General features: G+C 50.8%; 1 protein-coding gene across 1 annotated transcript in view; it reads right to left on the bottom strand.

Moving 5' to 3' along the window:
• The window catches only part of LOC147094919 (integrin alpha-X-like), a 98,540-nt gene that overhangs the window by 30,329 nt on the left and 47,749 nt on the right, over positions 1-20,462 (bottom strand). The window contains exons 3-4 of the mRNA XM_085973947.1: positions 15,331-15,472; positions 2,437-2,538 (exon numbers count right to left, since the gene is read on the bottom strand). Of these exons, the coding sequence (XP_085830073.1) occupies positions 2,437-2,538; positions 15,331-15,471 (243 nt within the window). The 5' untranslated portion in view covers position 15,472. The remainder of the gene's footprint in view (positions 1-2,436; positions 2,539-15,330; positions 15,473-20,462) is intronic.

Here is a 20,462-nt window from a genome sequence, read left to right as displayed (position 1 = left end):
CAAGGCCAGCATTTATTGCCCATCCCTAATTGCCCTTGAGAAGGTGGTGGTGAGCCGCCTTCTTGAACCGCTGCAGTCCGTGTGGTGAAGCTGCTCCCACAGTGCTGTTAGGGAGGGAGTTCCAGGATTTTGACCCAGCGACGATGAAGGATCGGCCGATATATTTCCAGGTCAGGATGGTGTGTGACTTGGAGGGGAACTTGGAGGTGGTGGTGTTCCCATACGCCTGCTGCCCTTGTCCTTCTAGGTGGAAGAGGTCGCGGGTTTGGGAGGTGCTGCCGAAGAAGCCTTGGTGAGTTGCTGCATTGCATCTTTTTGATGGCGCACACTGCAGCCACGGTACACCGGTGGTGGAGGGAGTGAATGTTTAAAGTAACTGAAGACCCTCATCCCTGGTACCATTCTGGTCAATCTTTCGCTCAACCTTCTCTGCTCCAATGAGAACAGCCCCAGCTTCTCCAGTCTATCCACATCACTGAAGCCCCTCATCCCTGGTACCATTCTGGTCACTCTCTCCCTGAACCTTCTCTGCTCTAAGGAGAACAACCCCAGCTTCTCCAGTCTCTCCACATCACTGAAGTCTCTCATCCCCTGGTACCATTCTGGTCAATCTCTCCCTTAACCTTCTCTGCTCTAAGGAGAACAATCCCAGCTTCTCCAGTCTCTCCACATCACTGAAGTCTCTCATCCCTGGTACCGTTCTGGTCAATCCCTCCCTTAACCTTCTCTGCTCTAAGGAGAACAATCCCAGCTTCTCCAGTCTCTCCACATCACTGAAGCCCCTCATCCCTGGTACCATTCTGGTCAATCTCTTCTGCACCCTCTCCAAGGCCGATACCATTCCAAGTCGGGATGGCGTGCGGAGATGGAGCTTGAGAAGGTGGTGGTGAGCCGCCTTCTTGAACCGCTGCAGTCCGCGTGGTGAAGGTACTCCCACAGTGCTGTTAGGGAGGGAGTTCCTGGGTTTTCACCCAGCGACGATGAAGGAATGGCTGATATATTTCCAAGTCAGGTTGATGTGTGACTGGGAGGGGAACTTGGAGGTGGCGGTGTTCCCATGCGCCTGCTGCCCTTGTCCTTCTAGGTGGTAGAGGTCACGGGTTTGGAAGGTGCTGCCGAAGAAGCCTTGGCGAGTTGCTGCAGTGCATCTTGTAGATGGTACACACTGCAGCCACGGTACGCCGGTGGTGGATGGGGTGAATGTTTAAGGTAAATAGGAGCAGGAGTAGGCCATTCGGCCCCTCGAGCCTGCTCCACCATTCAATAAGATCATGGCTGATCTTCGACCTCAACTCCACTTTCCCGCCCGATCTCCATATCCCTCGATTCCCCTAGAGTCCAAAAATTTATCGATCTCTGTCTTGAATATACTCAACGACTGAGCCTCCACAGCCCTCTGGGGTAGAGAATTCCAAAGATTCACAACCCTCTGAGTGAAGAAATTCCTCCTCATCTCAGTCCTAAATGGCCGGCCCTTATCCTGAGACTGTGACACCTTGTTCTAGACTCTCCAGCCAGGGGGAAACACCCACTCGGCATCGACCCTGTGAATCCCTCAAAGAATTTTATACTTTGCAATGAGATCGCCTCTCATTCTTCTAAACTCCGGAGAATATCGGCCCATTCTATTCAATCTCTCCCCATCGGTCAATCTCTTCATCCCAGGAACCTTGACTGGGATTGTACCGATCAGCCTCGACCTGATCGAATGGCTGGGGAAAAGGCTCGAGGGGCAGAATGGGCCTCCTCCTGTTCCTATGTCGGGCCAGAGGGGTTCGGCAGATGATTTGAGTACAGGAACAAGGATGTCTTGCTGCAGTTGTACAGGGCCTTGGTGAGACCACATCTTGAGTATTGTGTGCTGTTTTGGTCACCTTATCTGAGGAAGGATGTTCTTGCCATGGAAGGAGTTCAGCGAAGATTCACCAGACTGATACCTGGGATGGCAGGAATGACGTATGAGGAGAGATTGGGTCGATTGGGCTTGTACTCGCTGGAGTTTAGAAGAATGAGAGGGGATCTCATTGAAACTTATAACATTCTGACAGGACTAGACAGACTAGATGTAGGAAGGATGTTCCCAATGGTCGGGGAGTCCAGAACCTGGGGTCACAGTCTAAGGATAAGGGGTAAGCCATTTAGGACAGAGATGAGGAGGAATTTCTTCACCCAGAGAGTGGTGAACCTGTGGAATTCTCTACCACAGAAAGGCAGTAGAGGCCAATTCATTAAATATATTCAAGAAGGAGTTGGATATATTTTTTAAGGCTAAAGGGATCAAGGGATATGGGGAGAAGGCAGGGACAGGGTACTGAGTTTGGATGATCAGCCATGATCGCATTGAATGGCGGAGCAGGCTCGAGGGGCCGAATGGCCTACTCCTGCTCCTATCTTCTATGTTTCTATGTTTCTATGATTACAAAGGTTGAAGCCTACCATTCCGCCACTCCTGAACATGGGATGACTGACATTACAGGAGAAGATCCCAGATTGGTTCCCAGTTGAGTTGAGGTTGGCGGCACAATCTACCTGTATAGTCTGGAGAGAGATAAGGTTACAAGATTAACATCAGCACCGGTCCGTTTCATAGAGCCATAGTGTCATAGGGGGAGAAATTCGGTATCGCCCCGTTTGGGGCGCGATTACCGGCCTGGCACTAATTATCACCTCCGACGGCAAACTTGGCTTCTATCGCCCCTGGAGGTGATGGGAGCGCCAAATCAGGCACTACACACCTGTCTTAAGGCACAATGGCCGAGGAGCGAGGCGCTACCTCAGAGCGCTGGCGAAGCTCATGTGATGTCAGTCAACAATGGAACACAGATGTGGTAAACCACGTTCACTATCGTATCACTGTTAGTAGTTAGCACTGTTCACCACTGTTCGTTATAACTGTATCACTGACCACTATTGTATCACGGTACGAGGTCGCCTCTTGCCACACTGCTATACCTGGGATGACCACTGCCGACTCCGCCTTGGCTCCACCCACCAGGCCAGGTATAAAGGTGAGCGACTGGCTGGTATTCCTCCTGCTTGGATCGGATCACCCACGAGAGTGGGCTGTTATTTAGTCAATAAAAACCTTTAGTCACCTTCGTAACTCTTCGCCTTTTATTGGAGGAATTGATAGGTATATCAATTTTATTGACTAAATTTAATGATGTCCGACAACGAGTCACAACCGGCGGAGGAGCCACCAGCGCAGCTCCCAGGAGCACAGCCACACCAGCCAGCTTGGCTGCGAGCCCTCAGACCGCCGTACCTGGACCTGAACCCACGAGCAGCAAACTCAGCCGCAGACTTTAAACACTGGCTGGTCTGCTTCGAATCATACCTGAGAGAATCCAGCGTCCCTCAGGCATCCAAACTAAGTGTCCTGCAGGCACAACTGAGCCCGAGAGTATACACTCTCATCGAGGACATGACTACCTACGAGACCGCCATCAACCTGCTGAAACAGAAGTACCGGACCCCGGTAAACTACATGTACGCTAGGCACCTTCTAAGATCACGGCCGCAACAGCCAGGAGAATCAGTAGCCGAATTCTCACAGGCGCTATATGCACTCGCCAGGAACTGTGACTTTAAATCGGTGTCGGCAGCCGAAAATACTGAAGATAATATCCGCGACGCATTCCTGAAAGGCCTACGGTCCGAGTACTCACGGCAAAGACTGCTGGAAGCTAAAGACCTCAGCATGGAAAAAGCTGAAGCCCTCGCTATCTCCCTGGAAGTGGCCCACCAAGATCAGGAAGCATTCACCAGGTACTGCTCGCGACCCTGGGACTCGGGCCCGACCCCTACCACAGCACCCTTCCCAGCGCCGCCCCCGGGACCTACCTCTGCGTCGGCGTCCCGGACCCGACCGGCCCCGCCACCCCCGGCACCGGCCCCGACATCGGGCATCCGCGATCGGGCCGCCGGCTGTTTTTTTTGTGGCCAGGAGAAGCACCCGAGGTCGCGCTGCCCAGCCAAGAACTCCATATGTAAAACCTGCCTGAAGAAAGGCCACTTCTCCAAGGCCTGCAGGAGCGGATCCTCAGAGGCCAGCAGTGCCGCATGCGAACTATGGGGGCGGCCATCTTCGTTTAGGGCAACTGAGGCCAGCATCCCCACACATGAGTCATGGGGCGGCCATCTTTGTTTAGGGCAACTGAGGCCAGCATCCCCACACATGAGTCATGGGGGCGGCCATCTTTGATTAAGGCAACCGACCCCAATAGTGCCTCATGGGGCCCTACCTCGTGGGAGACGCCATTTTACTCACCACGCCCGACCGCCTCGCCCGCAGATGACAACGACTCGCTCAGCTACACACTAGCTTCCGTCACCCTGGACCAAGCCCGCCCGCACCATCTGTCCAAGTCAATGATGGACATCAAAGTGAACGGCCACGCCACGACCTGCCTGTTCGACAGCGGAAGCACGGAGAGCTTCATCCACCCAGACACGGTGAGCCACTACTCCCTCTCTGTCCTACCAACGCGCAGCCGAATCTCGATGGCATCGAGGTCCCACGCCACGGACATCAGCGGCTACTGTGTCGTGACCCTGTCGGTTAAGGGCACGGAGTATAAAAACTTTAAACTCCTCGTCCTCCCCCATCTCTGCGCTGCCGTCCTACTAGGGCTGGACTTCCAATCCCACCTCCAAAGCGTAACCCTAGCATACGGTGGACCCCTCCCCCCACTCACAGTCAACAACCAGCAAACGTTAAACCGCCCACCGCGTAACACCTGCAGCCTCTCCACCCTCAAGGTCCCGCCACCCTCTCTGTTTGCTAACCTTACCCCTGACTGCAAACCCGTCGCTACCAAAAGCAGGCGGTATAGCGCCGGGGACAGAGCCTTCATTAGCTCTGAGGTGCGGCGCCTCCTGAAAGAGGGCATTATCGAGGGGAGCAGCAGCCCCTGGCGTGCCCAGGTCGTAGTCGTAAAGACCGGCGATAAAAACCGCCTGGTCATCGACTACAGCCAGACCATAAACAGATATACCCAGCTGGACGCATACCCCCTCCCCCGCATATCTGACATGGTCAATCAGATTGCACAGTATAAAGTATTCTCGACCATCGACCTGAAGTCGGCCTACCACCAACTCCCTATCCACCCTGAGGACCGCCAGTATACCGCCTTCGAGGCGAATGGGCGCCTATACCACTTCCTTAGGGTCCCCTTCGGTGTCACTAATGGGGTCTCGGTCTTCCAAAGGGAGATGGACCAGATGGTTGACCAGAACGAACTGCAGGCTACATTCCCCTACCTAGATAACGTCACTATCTGCGGCCGCGACCAGCAGGAACATGACGCGAATCTGGAGAAATTCCTCCGTACGGCCCAACGGCTGAACCTCACCTACAATAAGGAGAAATGCATGTTTAACACCACGCGCCTTGCCATCCTCGGCTGCGTAGTGGAGAACGGAATCATCGGCCCCGACCCAGAAAGAATGCGCCCCCTCATGGAGCTACCCCTCCCCCACTGCCCTAAAGCACTTAGGAGAACCCTGGGGCTTTTCGCCTACTATGCCCAATGGGTACCCAATTACGCGGACAAAGCCAGACCCCTCCTGAAAGCCACTTCCTTCCCCCTCACGGAGGAGGCGTGCGCGGCCTTCTCCCTCATTAAGGGAGACATAGCCAAGGCCACGATGCACGCAGTGGACGAGTCCATCCCCTTTCAGGTGGAGAGCGACGCATCCGACTTCGCCTTAGCCGCCACCCTAAACCAGGAGGGGAGGCCAGTGGCCTTCTTCTCAAGGACCCTACAGGGCCCCGAGATCCGACATTCGTCGGTCGAGAAAGAGGCCCAGGCGATCGTGGAGGCAGTACGGCGCTGGAGGCACTACCTGGCAGGCAAACGATTTACCCTCCTCACCGACCAGCGTTCGGTGGCTTTCATGTTTAATAACAAGCTGAAGGGCAAAATCAAGAATGACAAGATTTTGAGATGGAGAATCGAGCTCTCCACCTACGATTATGAGATCTTGTACCGGCCAGGCAAGCTGAACGAATCCCCTGATGCCCTTTCACGAATGACATGCGCCAGCGCGCATATCGATAGGCTTCAGACCCTCCACGACCAGCTCTGCCACCCCGGAGTCACCAGACTCTACCATTTCATTAAGGCCCGCAACCTGACCTACTCCATCGAGGAGGTCAGGACCATGACCAGGAACTGCCAGACCTGTGCGGAGTGCAAACCGCACTTCTATAGGCCGGACCAAGCAAGCCTGATCAAGGCCACCCGCCCCTTCGAGCGCCTGAGCATCGACTTTAAGGGGCCCCTCCCGTCCTCTGACCGTAATGTGTACTTCCTCAACATCGTTGATGAGTACTCCCGTTTCCCCTTTGCCTTCCCCTGCCCCGACATGACCAGTAGCACGGTCATTAAGTGCCTGAATGCCCTCTTCGCCTTGTTCGGGTTCCCGAACTATATACACAGCGACCGGGGCTCCTCCTTCATGAGCGAGGAACTCCGGCAATTCCTCCTAGAGAGAGGTATTGCAGCAAGCAGGACCACCAGCTACAACCCCAGAGGTAACGGTCAGGTGGAAAGAGAGAACGCGACGGTATGGAAGGCCGTCCTCTTAGCCTTAAAGTCTAAGGGCCTCCCAACCTCCCGCTGGCAAGAAGTCCTCCCGACAGCGCTGCACTCCATCCGGTCATTACTTTGCACGGCCACTAACACCACCCCCCATGAACGAATGTTCGTTTTCCCCAGGAAGTCGACTACGGGAACCACTCTACCAACCTGGCTGACCGCCCCGGGGCCGGTCTGGCTGCGGAAACACGTGAGGACCCATAAAACGGACCCCCTGGTCGAGAGGGTGAACCTCCTGCACGCCAACCCCCAGTACGCCTACGTGGCGTACCCAGACGGGCGGGAGGACACTGTCTCCCTACGAGACCTCGCACCCTCAGCCGATCCGGAAACACCGCCACCACCCCCCCCAACCTCAGTCCAGGTAGACGGCATGCCGGAACCCCACGAGCCCTCGCCGACCACGCAAACACCAGCATCAACACCGGATAAGGCACCAGCACCGGATAAGGCAACACCACCGCTGCGGCGATCGGAGAGGCTTACGAAGCCTCCGGACAGACTGACCTACCAGAATTGGTAGTACACTTCACCCCGCCGGACTTAATTCTAAACAAGGGGTGAATGTGGTAAACCACGTTCACTATCGTATCACTGTTAGTAGTTAGCACTGTTCACCACTGTTCGTTATAACTGTATCACTGACCACTATTGTATCACGGTACGAGGTCGCCTCTTGCCACACTGCTATACCTGGGATGACCACTGCCGACTCCGCCTTGGCTCCACCCACCAGGCCAGGTATAAAGGTGAGCGACTGGCTGGTATTCCTCCTGCTTGGATCGGATCACCCACGAGAGTGGGCTGTTATTTAGTCAATAAAAACCTTTAGTCACCTTCGTAACTCTTCGCCTTTTATTGGAGGAATTGATAGGTATATCAACAGACACACTGGCGCCGTTCAGTTCTTCAAGGGGAGGGTCGATCTTGCTCTCCATCCACACCCTGCTCATTGCAGCCTTGAATCTCGGCCTGGAGAGACCTGTACATCAAATCTGCTGGAAAGAACGATGGAGTGGCCCAGGGAAAGAGCTCAGAGTGCAGCCCCCACAGTCTCTTCTAAATCGATACCAGGAAGGTCAAATCGAAATGAACCTGCAAAGTGCTGCTCAGTACCCAAAACTCCTTCACACAGCGTTGAATCTCTCCAGAATTCTCTCTGTCTCTCTCTCTCTCAGAATGCGTGGGGCAAAAATGTCACCGACAATAAAAGGCGGAAGCGGCCGCCTTTAAATTGCGCTCCCCCAGTCCCTACCCAACTGCAAAACGCTCCCCTCAACCTGTTGTTGCTAGCGGCAGGCGGTAAGGCAGGGGGCGCCACTCAATATCCGGTCCGGGGCGTTGCGCACTCGACTGATGTCACGATCTGCCGGCGCAGGAGATCTTGGCGGTAGTGTTTAGCGCCGCTGCAAAATGTCTGGTTAATTTCGCGAGCGGTGCAAATATCGCCGCGCCCGGGCGCTAGTCGCTTTAAGCCCCCATTAGCGCCCTCTTAAGGCGCTAATTGAAGGCGCAAACCAAATGAATTTTTCCCCCATAGAGTTATACAGCACAGAAAGAGGCCCTTCGGCCCATCGTGTCCGCGCCGGCCATCAAGCCCTGTCTATTCTAATCCCATTTTCCAGCATTTGGTCGGTAGCCTTGTATGCTATGGCGTTTCAAGTGCTCATCTAAATGCTTCTTGAATGTTGTGAGGGTTCCTGCCTCTACCAACCTTTCAGGCAGTGAGTTCCAGATTCCAACCACCCTCTGGGTGAAAGAGTTTTTCCTCAAATCCCCTCTAAACCTCCTGCCCCTTACCTTGAAACTATGCCCCCTGGTTATTGACCCCTTTACTAAGGGGAAAAGTTCCTTTCTATCTACCCTATCTATGCCCCTCATAATTTTGTACACCTCAATCAGGTCCCCCCTCAGCCTTCTCTGCTCTAAGGAAAACAACCCCAGCCTGTCCAGTCTCTCTTCATAGCTGAAGCGCTCCAGCCCAGGTAACATCCTGGTGAATCTTCTCTGCACCCTCTCCAATGCAATCACATCCTTCCTATAGTGTGGCGACCAGAACTGCACACAGTATTCCAGCTGTGGCCTAACTAGCGTTTTGTACAGCTCCTGTCTCTCAGATGAGATGTTAAACCTCTCAGGTAAGATCCGATGACCACTATTGGAAGAAGTGTTAAGGGCAGATCTCCCCCGGTGTCCTGGGGCCAATATTTATCCCTCAACCAACATCGCCACAAAAACAGATTGTCTAGTCGTTTATCTCATTGCTGTTTGTGGGAGCTTGCTGTGCGCAAATTGGCTGCCGCGTTTCCTACATTACAACAGTGGCTACAATTCAAAAAGTACTTAATTGGCTGTGAAGGGCTTTGGGATCTCCCGAGATGGTGAAAGAGGCTTTGGGACATCCTGAGGTGGTGAAAGGGGCTTTGGGACATCCTGAGATGGTGAAAGGGTCTTTGGAACATCCTGAGATGGTGAAAGGGGCTTTGGGTCGTCCTGAGATGGTGAATGGGGCTTTGGGACATCCTGAGGTGGTGAAAGGGGCTTTGGGACATCCTGAGATGGTGAAAGGGGCTTTGGGGCATCCTGAGATGGTGAAAGGGTCTTTGGAACATCCTGAGATGGTGAAAGGGGCTTTGGGTCGTCCTGAGATGGTGAATGGGGCTTTGGGACATCCTGAGGTGGTGAAAGGGGCTTTGGAACATCCTGAGATGGTGAAAGGGGCTTTGGGTCGTCCTGAGATGGTGAATGGGGCTTTGGGACATCCTGAGGTGGTGAAAGGGGCTTTCGGACATCCTGAGGTGGTGAAAGGGGCTTTCGGACATCCTGAGGTGGTGAAAGGGGCTTTGGGACATCCTGAGGTGGTGAAAGGGACTTTGGGACATCCTGAGGTGGTGAAAGGGGCTTTGAGATGGTGAAAGGGGCTTTGAGACATCCGGAGATGGTGAAAGGGGCTTTGGGTGGTCCTGAGATGGGGAAAGGGGCTTTGGGACATCCTGAGGTGGTGAAAGGGGCTTTGGGATCTCCTGAGGTGGTGAAAGGGGCTTTGGGACATCCTGAGATGGTGAAAGGGGCTTTGGGACGTCCTGAGATGGTGAAAGGGGCTTTGGGACATCCTGAGGTGGTGAAAGGGGCTTTGGGACATCCTGAGGTGGTGAAAGGGGCTTTGGGACGTCCTGAGATGGTGAAAGGGGCTTTGGGATCTCCTGAGATGGTGAAAGGGGCTTTGGGACGTCCTGAGGTGGTGAAAGGGGCTTTGGGACATCCTGAGATGGTGAAGGGGGCTTTGGGACATCCTGAGATGGTGAAAGGGGCTTTGGGACATCCTGAGTTGGTGAAAGGGCCTTTGGGACGTCCTGAGATGGTGAAAGGGGCTTTGGGATCTCCTGAGGTGGTGAAAGGGGCTTTGGGACATCCTGAGATGGTGAAAGGGGCTTTGGGACATCCTGAGATGGTGAAGGGGGCTTTGGGACATCCTGAGGTGGTGAAAGGGGCTTTGGGTCATCCTGAGGGGGTGGAAGGCACTATAAATAATGATAAGGCGCTATAGTTAATAAAGAATAGGGATCCTGGGTTTCATAAATAGAGGTATGGATTACAAATGCAAGGAAGTTATGATGAACCTTTATAAAACACTGGTTGGTCCCCAGCTGTAGTATTGTGTCCAATTCTGGGCACCGCACTTTAGGAAGGATTTTGAGAGTGTGCAGAAGAGATTTACTAAAATGATTCCAGGGGATGAGCGACTTCAGTTATGTGGAGAGACTGGAGAAGCTGGGGTTGTTCTCCTTAGAGCAGAAAAGGTTAAGGGGAGATTGACCAGAATGGTACCAGGGATGAGGGGCTTCAGTGACGTGGAGAGACTGGAGAAGCTGGGATTGTTCACGTTAGAGCAGATAAGGTTAAGGGGAGATTGACCAGAATGGTACCAGGGATGAGGGACTTCAGTGATGTGGAGAGACTGGAGAAGCTGGGGTTGTTCACGTTAGAGCAGATAAGGTTAAGGGGAGATTGACCAGAATGGTACCAGGGATGAGGGACTTCAGTGATGTGGAGAGACTGGAGAAGCTGGGGTTGTTCTCCTTAGAGCAGATAAGGTTAAGGGGAGATTGACCAGAATGGTACCAGGGATGAGGGACTTCAGTGATGTGGAGAGACTGGAGAAGCTGGGGTTGTTCTCCTTAGAGCAGAGAAGTTTAAGGGGAGATTGACGAGAATGGTACCATGGGTTTAGGGACGTCAGCGATGTGGAGAGATTGGAGAAGCTGGGATTGTTCTCCTTAGAGCAGAGAAGGTTAAGGGGAGATTGACCAGAATGGTACCAGAGGATGAGAGACTTCAGTTACGTGGAGAGACTGGAGAAGCTGGGGTTGTTCTCCTTAGAGCAGAGAAGGTTATGGGGAGATTGACCAGAATGGTACCTGGGGATGAGGGTCTTCAGTTATGTGGAGAGACTGGAGAAGCTGGGGTTGTTCTCCTTAGAGCAGAGAAGGTTAAGGGGAGAATTGATAGAGGTGTTCAATATCATGAGGGGTCTGGACAGTAGATGCAGAGAAACTGTTCCCATTGGCGGAAGGGCCGAGAAGCAGAGGGCAGAGATTTAAAGCGATTGGTAGAAGAACCAAAGGCGACAGGAGGGAAAAATTGTTTACGCAGCGAGTGGTTAGGATTTGGAATGCACTGCCTGACAGGGCGGTGGATACAGATTCAATAGGAGCCTTCAAAAGGGAACTTGATAAATACCCGAAGGAGAAACAATTGCAGGGATATGGGGAAAGAGCGGGGTGGGGGGGGCGGCTGTGGGACTAACTGTATCGCTCTTCGAAAGAGCCGGCACAGACTCGATGGGCCAAATGGCCTCCTTCTGTGCTGTACTGTTCAATGTTATAAATGAAAGATCATTTCCTTTGCCTTCCAAATCTCTATTCTAGAACTTTATAAATCACTGGTTAGGCCTCAGCTGGAGTGTTGTGGACAATTCTGGGCACCACACCTCTGGAAAGATGTAAAGGACTTAGAAAGGGTACAGAGAAGGTTTACCGGGACATCACCAGGGAATGAGGGGAGCTTCAGAGATGAGGAGAGGTTGGAAACGTTGGGACTGTTATCCCCGGAAACAGAGAAGGTGGAGAGGTGACCGAATCGAGGTCTTCAAGACGACGAGAGGTTTGGACAGAGTAGATTGTGAAAGGTTATTCCCTCTGGCCAGTGGGTCAACGAGACCTAGGTGTCCTTGTGCACCAGTTGCTGAAGGTAAGCATGCAGGTGCAGCAGGCAGTTAAGAAGGCAAATGGTATGTTGGCCTTCGTAGCGAGAGGGTTTGAGTACAGGAACGAGGATGTCTTGCTGCAGTTGTACAGGGCCTTGGTGAGACCACACCTTGAGTATTGTGTGCAGTTTTGGTCGCCTTATCTGAGGAAGGATGTTCTTGCCATGGAGGGAGTGCAGCAAAGATTCACCAGACTGATATCTGGGATGGCAGGAATGACGTATGAGGAGAGATTGGGTTGATTGGGCTTATACTCGCTGGAGTTTAGAAGAATGAGAGGGGATCTCACTGAAACTTATAACATTCTGACAGGACTGGACAGACTAGATGCAGGAAGGATGTTCCCAATGGACGGGGAGTCCAGAACCAGGGGTCACACTCTAAGGATAAGGGGTAGGCCATTTAGGACAGAGATGAGGAGGAATTTCTTCACCCAGAGAATGGTGAACCTGTGGAATTCTCTACCACAGAAGGCAGTAGAGGCCAATTCATTAAATATATTCAAGAAGGAGTTGGATATATTTCTTAAGGCTAAAGGGATCAAGGGATATGGGGAGAAGGCAGGGACAGGGCACTGAATTTGGATGATCAGCCATGATCTCATTAAATGGCGGAGCAGGCTCGAGGGGCCGAATGGCCTACTCCTGCTCCTATCTTCTATGTTTCTATGTTTATAACCAGAGGTCATCGATTCAAAATTCATTGGCAAAAGGTCGAGAGGGGAGAGGAGGGGAAACGTTTTCACTCGGAGAGTTGTGGGGGTCGGGAACGCTCGATCTCAAAAGGTGCTGGTGGCCGATTCCATCAATGGCTGTAAAAGGGAGTTGGACGGGTTCTCGAGGATGAGAGACCGACGGGGTTACGGAGAAAAAGTGGGGATGTGGGATTAAAGACGACTGCTCTGTCAAAGAGCTGGCAGAGGCACGACGGTCCGAATGGCCTCCTCCTGTGTTGCTCGCCACTTACTGAAAATTCTCGTTCTCTATCGCCCACCCAAGTACCATAACATTTTTATTACTGAGATATCTTCACTGCTCTCCTCCCTCGGCCTCTGCACCGCGTGACTTCTCATCCTCGGTGATTTCAACCTCCATCTCAACTCATCGTGCTCTCTCTCTCTCTCCTCTGAGTTCAACAGCCTCCTGTCCTCCTTTAATCCCTCCCTCCATGTGAGCTCGTCCCAACCCATATTCACGGCCACTCCCTCGACCTTGCCATCTCTCGTGGCCTCGCTACTCCCATCGTGTCATTCCGCAGATAAGGCCATCTCTGACCACTTCCTCGTACCGCTCTCCACCCACATCCCCCTCCCCCCCGCCCGCAAACCGTACTTCCTTCTGTGTCCGTCCCTGGAAAAAACTCTCTCCCAACTCTCGTACAATTGTCCTTATGAAATCCCAACTGTCCAGCCTCTGGCCCTCCATTCACCATGACATTTCTGCAGCTACCGATCTGCTCAACCACACCCTCACCACCGCTTTTGATGCCTTAGTCCCTGTTAAAACAATTACACTCTCTCACCCTGGCCATTCCCCCTGGTACGGCCCTCATCTTCGCTCCCTTAAGTCCAAGGGACGCAGACTTGAACGGATATGGCGGACAACTGGTTGAGCCGTTCACCGCCAGATCTGGCTGGACCACATAAAGCACTATCGGGCCCTACTCTCGTCCTCCAAAACAGCTCACTATTCCAGAATCACTCTGGAATGATAAAATAAACCCCGGCTTCTATTCTCTACTGCTAACATAGAAAGATGGAAGATAGGAGCAGGAGTAGGCCATTCGGCCCCTTGAGCCTGCTCCGCCATTCAATGAGATCATGGCTGATCATCCAAATTCAGTACCCGGTCCCTGCTTTCTCCCCATATCCCTTGACCCCTTTAGCCTTAAGAAATATATCCAACTCCTTCTTGAATATATTTAATGAATTGGCCTCAACCGCCTTCTGTGGTAGAGAATTCCACAGGTTCACCACTCTCTGGGTGAAGAAATTCCTCCTCATTTCAGTCCTAAATGACTTACCCCTTATTAAGGCAGATTATTATCTGAATGGCAATAGATTGGGAGAAGGGGAAGTGCAACGAGGCCTGGGTGACCTTGTGCACCAGTCGCTGAAGGTAAGCATGCAGGTGCAGCAGGCAGTTAAGAAGGCAAATGGTATGTTGGCCTTCGTAGCGAGAGGGTTTGAGTACAGGAACAAGGATGTCTTGCTGCAGTTGTACAGGGCCTTGGTGAGACCACATCTTGAGTATTGTGTGCAGTTTTGGTCGCCTTATCTGAGGAAGGATGTTCTTGCCATGGAGAGAGTGCAGCGAAGATTCACCAGGCTGATACCTGGGATGGCAGGAATGACGTATGAGGAGAGATTGGGTCAATTGGGTTTATTCTCACTGGAGTTTAGAAGAATCAGAGGGGATCTCATTGAAACTTATAACATTCTAACAGGACTGGACAGACTGGATGCAGGAAGGATGTTCCCGATGGCGGGGGAGTCCAGAACCAAGGGTCAAAGTCTAAGGATAAGGGGTAAGCCATTTAGGACAGAGATGAGGAGGAATTTCTTCACCCAGAGAGTGGTGAACCTGTGGAATTCTCTACCACAGAAGGCAGTTGCGGACAATTCATTAAAGATTCTGCCCCCACCCCCTTGTTCTGGACTCCCCCTCACCAGAGGAAATAGTTTCTCTCGATCTACCCTCTCCAATCCTTTAATCATCTTAAACACCAGGATCAGATCAACCCCTTAATCTTCTAAACTCGAGGAAAGACAAGCCCAGTCCGTGCAACCTGTCCTCGTAATTGAACCCTTTAGCCCCCCCCCCGGGTATCAGTCTGGTGAATCTGTGCTGCTCCCCCTCCAAGGCCGATAGACAATAGAAACACAGAAACATGGAAGATAGGAGCACGATTAGGCCATTCGGCCCCTCGAGCCTGCTCCGCCAGTTATTGATATCACGGCTGATCATCCAATTTCAGTACCCTGTCCCTGCTTTCTCCCCATATCCCTTGATCCCTTTAGCCTTAAGAAATATATCCAACTCCTTCTTGAATATATTTAATGAATTGGCCTCCACTGCCTTCTGTGGTAGAGAATTCCACAGGTTCACCACTCTCCGGGTGAAGAAATTCCTCCTCATCTCTGTCCTAAATGGCCGACCCCTTATCTTTAGACTGTGACCCCTGGTTCTGGACTCCCCCGCCATCGGGAACATCCTTCCTGCATCTAGTCTGTCTAGTCCTGTTAGAATTTTATAAGTTTCAATGAGATCCCCTCTCATTCTTCTAAACTCCAGGGAGTATAAGCCCAATCGACCCAATCTCTCTTCATACGACATTCCTGCCATCCCAGGTATCAGCCTGGTGAATCTTTGCTGCACTCCCTCCATGGCAAGAACAAGATGTTTATTAAATGGATGCAGTGCGAAGTGTGAAATGCCCTGGCACAATGACCACCTTTACCTGATTGTTGCTGAGCTTCCTGAACGTGAAGCCAGCCGGGTGGTACAAAGTCACCACCGTCTTGTACGACTGTTCACCAAGGTTTTCCAGGAAGATGTTGACCTCGGCAATGCCGGAATTTCCCACCACGAGGCTCTTCATCCTGCATCGGAGAAAAAAGTCAGTACAGAACAGAAGATGGTGAAGAGGGGGAGAGAGGAGGGGGGGGGCGGTTAAAAAAACCCCGGGCACTGGCCATCATAAGAATTAGGAGCAGGAGTCGGCCATTCGGCCCTTCGAGCCAGCTCCGCCGTTCAAATAGATCATTGTTGATTTTCTAGATTAATTCCTGGGACGAGAGGGTTGTCCTGTGAGGAGAGATTGAGTAGATTGGGCCGATACTCTCTGGAGTTTAGAAGAATGGGAGGTGATCTCATACAAGATTCTGAGGGGGATTGACAGGGTAGATGCTGAGAGGCTGTTTCCCCTGGCTGGAGAGTTTAGAGCCAGGGGTCACAGACTCAGGATAAGGGGTCGGCCATTTAGGACCGAGATGAGATGGAATTTCTTCACTCAAGAGGGGGGGAATCTTTGGAATTCTCAACCCCAGAGGGTTGTGGAGGCTCAGTCGTTGAGTATATTCAAGACAGAGATCAATAGATTTTTTGACTCTAGGGGAATCAAGGGATATGGAGATCGGGCGAGAAAGTGGAGTTGAGGTCGACCATTAGCCATGATCTCATTGAATGGCGGAGCAGGCTCGAGGGGCCGTATGGCCGACTCCTGCTCCTACTTAGTGTGTTACATAGAAACATAGAAGATAGGAGCAGGAGTAGGCCATTCGGCCCCTCGAGCCTGCTCCGCCATTCAATGAGATCATGGCTGATCGTCCAAATTCAGTACCCTGTCCCTGCCTTCTCCCCATACCCCTTGATCCCTTTAGCCTTGAGAAATATATCCAACTCCTTCTTGAATATATTTAATGAATTGGCCGCTACTGCCTTCTGTGGTAGAGAATTCCACAGGTTCACCACTCTCTGGGTGAAGAAATTCCTCCTCATTTCTGTCCTAAATGTCCTACCCCTTATCCTTAGACTGTGACCACTGGTTCTGGACTCCCCCGCCATCGGGAACATCCTTCCTGCATCTAGTCTGCCCAGTCCTGTCAGAATGTTATAAGTTTCAATGAGATCCCCTCTCATTCTTCTAAACTCCAGCGAGTACAAGCCCAATTGACCCAATCTCTCCTCATACGTCATTCCTGTCATCCCAGGTATCAGTCTGGTGAATCTTCGCTAAACTCCTTCCATGGCAAGAACATCCTTCGTCAGATAAGGCGACCAAAACTGCACACAATACTCAAGGTGTGGTCTCACCAAGGCCCTGTACAACTGCAGCAAGACATCCTTGTTCCTGTACTCAAACCTTCTCGCTACGAAGGCCAACATACCATTTGCCTTTTTAACTGCCTGCTGCACCTACATGCTTACCTTCAGCGACTGGTGCACAAGGACACCCAGGTCTCGTTGCACTTCCCCTTCTCCCAATCTATTGACTTTCAGATAATAATCTGCCTTCCTGTTTTTGCTACCAAAGTGGATAACCTAACATTTATCCACGTTATATTGCATCTGCCATGCTTCTGCCCAATCACCCAACCTGTCCAAATCATCCTGGAGTTTCTCAGCATCCTCCTCACAACACACAGGCCCACCCAGCTTTGTGTTGTCTGCAAATTTGGAGATATTACATCTAGTTCCCTCGTCTAGATCATTAATATATATTGTGAATAGCTGGGGTCCAAGGACCGATCCCTGCGGTACCCCACTAGTCACTGCCTGCCACTCGGAAAAAGACCCGTTTATTCCAACTCTTTGCTTTCTGTCTGCCAACCAGTTCTCTATCCAAGTCAATACCTTGCCCCCAATCCCATGTGCCTTAACTTTACACGCTAACCTTATGCGGGACCTTATCGAAAGCCTTCTGAAAGTCCAAACACACCACAAACACTGGTTCTCCCTTATCTATTTTACCAGTTACATCCTCAAAAAATTCCAATAGATTAGTCAAGCACCATTTACCCATTGTAAATCCATGTTGACTTTGTCAGATCCTGTCACTGTTTTTCAAGTGCTCTGCTATTACATCTTTTATGATGGACTCTAGCATTTTCCCAACCCGCTTTCTCTCTACCACCTTTTTTGAACAGTGGGGTAACATTAGCTACCCTCCAATCCATCGGTACTGTTCCCGATTCCATCGAATGTTGGAAGATGATCAGCAATGCATCTACTATTTCTAGGGCCACTTCCTTAAGTACCCTAGGATGTAGATTATCAGGCCCTGGGGATTTATCGGCCTTCAATCCCATCAATTTCCTTCACACCATTTCCCTACAAATACTGATTTCTTTCAGTTCCTCCCTTTCATCAGACCCTATCTTCCCTGACATCTCTGGGAGGGTTTTAATGTCCTCCTTTGTGAAGACAGAACCAAAATATGTATTTAATTGGTCAGCCAGTTCTTTGTTCCCCATTATAAATTCCCCTGATTCTGACTGCAAGGGACCTACGCTTGACTTCACCAATCTTTTTCTCTTCACATATCTATAAAAGCTTTTACAGTCAGTTTTTATGTTCTCTGCAAGTTTACTCTCATATTCTATTTTCCCCTCCTTAATTAATCCCTTTGCCCTCCTTTGTTGAATCCTAAACTGCTCCCAATCCTCAGGTTTACTGCTTTTTCTGGCCAATTTATGTGTCCTCTCCTTGGATCTTATGCTATCCCTAATTTCCCTTGTTAGCCACGGTTGAGTCACCTTTTTTGTTTTATTTTTATGCCAAACTGGGATGAACAAATTCTGTTGTTCATCCATGCGGTCTTTGAATGTTTGCCATTGCCTATCCACCGTCAACCCTTTGAGTGACATTCCCCAATCAATCCTACCCAACTCGCGCCTCAGACCATCGTAGTTTCCTTTATTTAAATTCAGGACCCTAGTCTCTGACTCAACTACTTCATTCTCCATCTTAATGAAGAATTCTATCATATTGTGATCACACCGACCCAAGAGGCCTCGTACAACAAGATTGTTAATTAATCCTTTCTTGTTACATAATACAGTCTAAGATGGTTCCTCGACATATTGGTCCAGGAAACCATCCTGTATACACTCCAGGAATGTCTCTTCCGCAATATTGTTACTAATTTGGTTAGCCCAATTTATATGTAGATTAAAGTCGCCCATGATGCCTGCTGTGCCCTTATTGCACGCTTCTTTAATTTCCCTTTTAATGCCATCCCCAACCTTCACCTTACTGTTTGGAGGTCTATATACCACTCCCACTAACGTTTTCTGCCCCTTGGTATTTCTCAGTTCTACCCATACAGATTCCACATCACCAGAGCTAATAGCCTTCCTTACAATTGTGTTAATCCCTTCTTTAACCAGCAATGCTACCCCAGCTCCCTTTCCTTTTTGCCTATCTTTCCTGAATATTGAATACCCCTGGATGTTGAGTTCCCAGCCTTGGCCACCCTGGAGCCATGTTTCCGTAATCCCAATCAAGTCATAATCGTTTACCTCTATTTGTGCAGCTAATTCATCCACCTTATTATGAATGCTCCTCGCATTAAGACACAAAGCCTTCAGGCTTGTTTTTTTAACGCTCTTATACCTATTAGAATTATTATTTACTGTGGCCATGTTTGATTTAAACCGTTGATTTCTCTGACTGCCACTTTTGTTTTTCTCCTTCCTTACTTTTTCTTTTATCCTTGTTTCCCTTTCCTCTGTCTCCCTGCTCAGGTTCCCAACACCCTGCCATTTTAGTTTAAACCCTCCCCCAGAGCACTAGCAAGCACTCCTCCTAGGACATCGGTTCTGGCCCTGCGCAGGTGCAAACCGTCTGGTTTGAACTGGTCCCACCTCCCCCAGAACTGGTTCCCATGTCCCAGGAATTTGAATCCCTCCCCCTCACACCATTCCTCTAGTCACGTATACATCTGAAATATCCTTCTATTTCTACTCTGATTAGCACGTGGCACTGGTAGCAATCCTGAGATTACTACCTTTGAGGTGCTATTTTTAAATTTACCTCCTAACTCCCTATATTCCGCTTTTAGGACCTCATCCCGGTTTTTACCTATATCGTTGGTACCTATATGCACCACGACAACTGACTGTTCACACTCCCCTTCCAAGATGTTCTGCAGCCGCTCTGAGACATCCTTGACCCGTGCACCAGGGAGGCAACACACCATCCTGGAGTCTCGTTTGCGGCCGCCGAAACATCTATCTATTCCCCTTACAATAGAATCCCCTATTACTATAGCTCTCCCAGTCTTTTTCCTCCCGTCCTGTGCATCAGAACCACCCCTGGTGCCAGGAAGTTGGCTATGATCTTCGACCTTAACTCCACTTTCCTGCCCGATCCCCATATACCTTGATTCACCTAGAGTCCAAAAATCTGTCGATCGCTGCCTTGAATATACATAGAAACATAGAAACATAGAAGATAGGAGCAGGAGTAGGCCATTCGGCCCCTTGAGCCTGCTCCACCATTCAATGAGATCATGGCTGATCATCCAAATTCAGTACCCGGTCCCTGCCTTCTCCCCATATCCCTTGATCCCTTTAGCCTTAAGAAATATATCCAACTCCGTCTTGAATATATTTAATGAATTGGCCTCTACTGCCTTCTGTGGTAGAGAATTCCACAGGTTCACCACTCTCCGGGTGAAGAGATTCCTCCTCATCTCTGTCCTAAATGGCCTACCCCTTATCCTTAGACTGTGACCCCTGGTTCTGGACTCCCCCGCCATCGGGAACATCCTTCCTGTATCTAGTCTGTCTAGTCCTGTTAGAATTTTATAAGTTTCAATGAAATCCCCTCTCATTCTTCTAAACTCCAGCGAGTATAAGCCCAATCGACCCAATCTCTCCTCGTACGTCATTCCTGCCATCCCAGGTATCAGTCTGGTGAATCTTCGCTGCACTCCCTCCATGGCAAGAACATCCTTCCTCAGATAAGGTGACTAAAACTGCACACACTACTCAAGGTGTGGTCTCACCAAGGCCCTGTACAACTGCAGCAAGACATCCTTGTTCCTGTACTCGAAACCTCTCGCTATGAAGGCCAAAATACCATTTG

This window comes from Somniosus microcephalus, unplaced genomic scaffold (assembly GCF_052327205.1).
Source record: "Somniosus microcephalus isolate GS21.2 unplaced genomic scaffold, FLI_Smic_1.0 unresolved_chr1, whole genome shotgun sequence".
NCBI lineage: Eukaryota > Metazoa > Chordata > Chondrichthyes > Squaliformes > Somniosidae > Somniosus > Somniosus microcephalus.
This window is presented reverse-complemented; position numbering and strand designations above follow the sequence as displayed.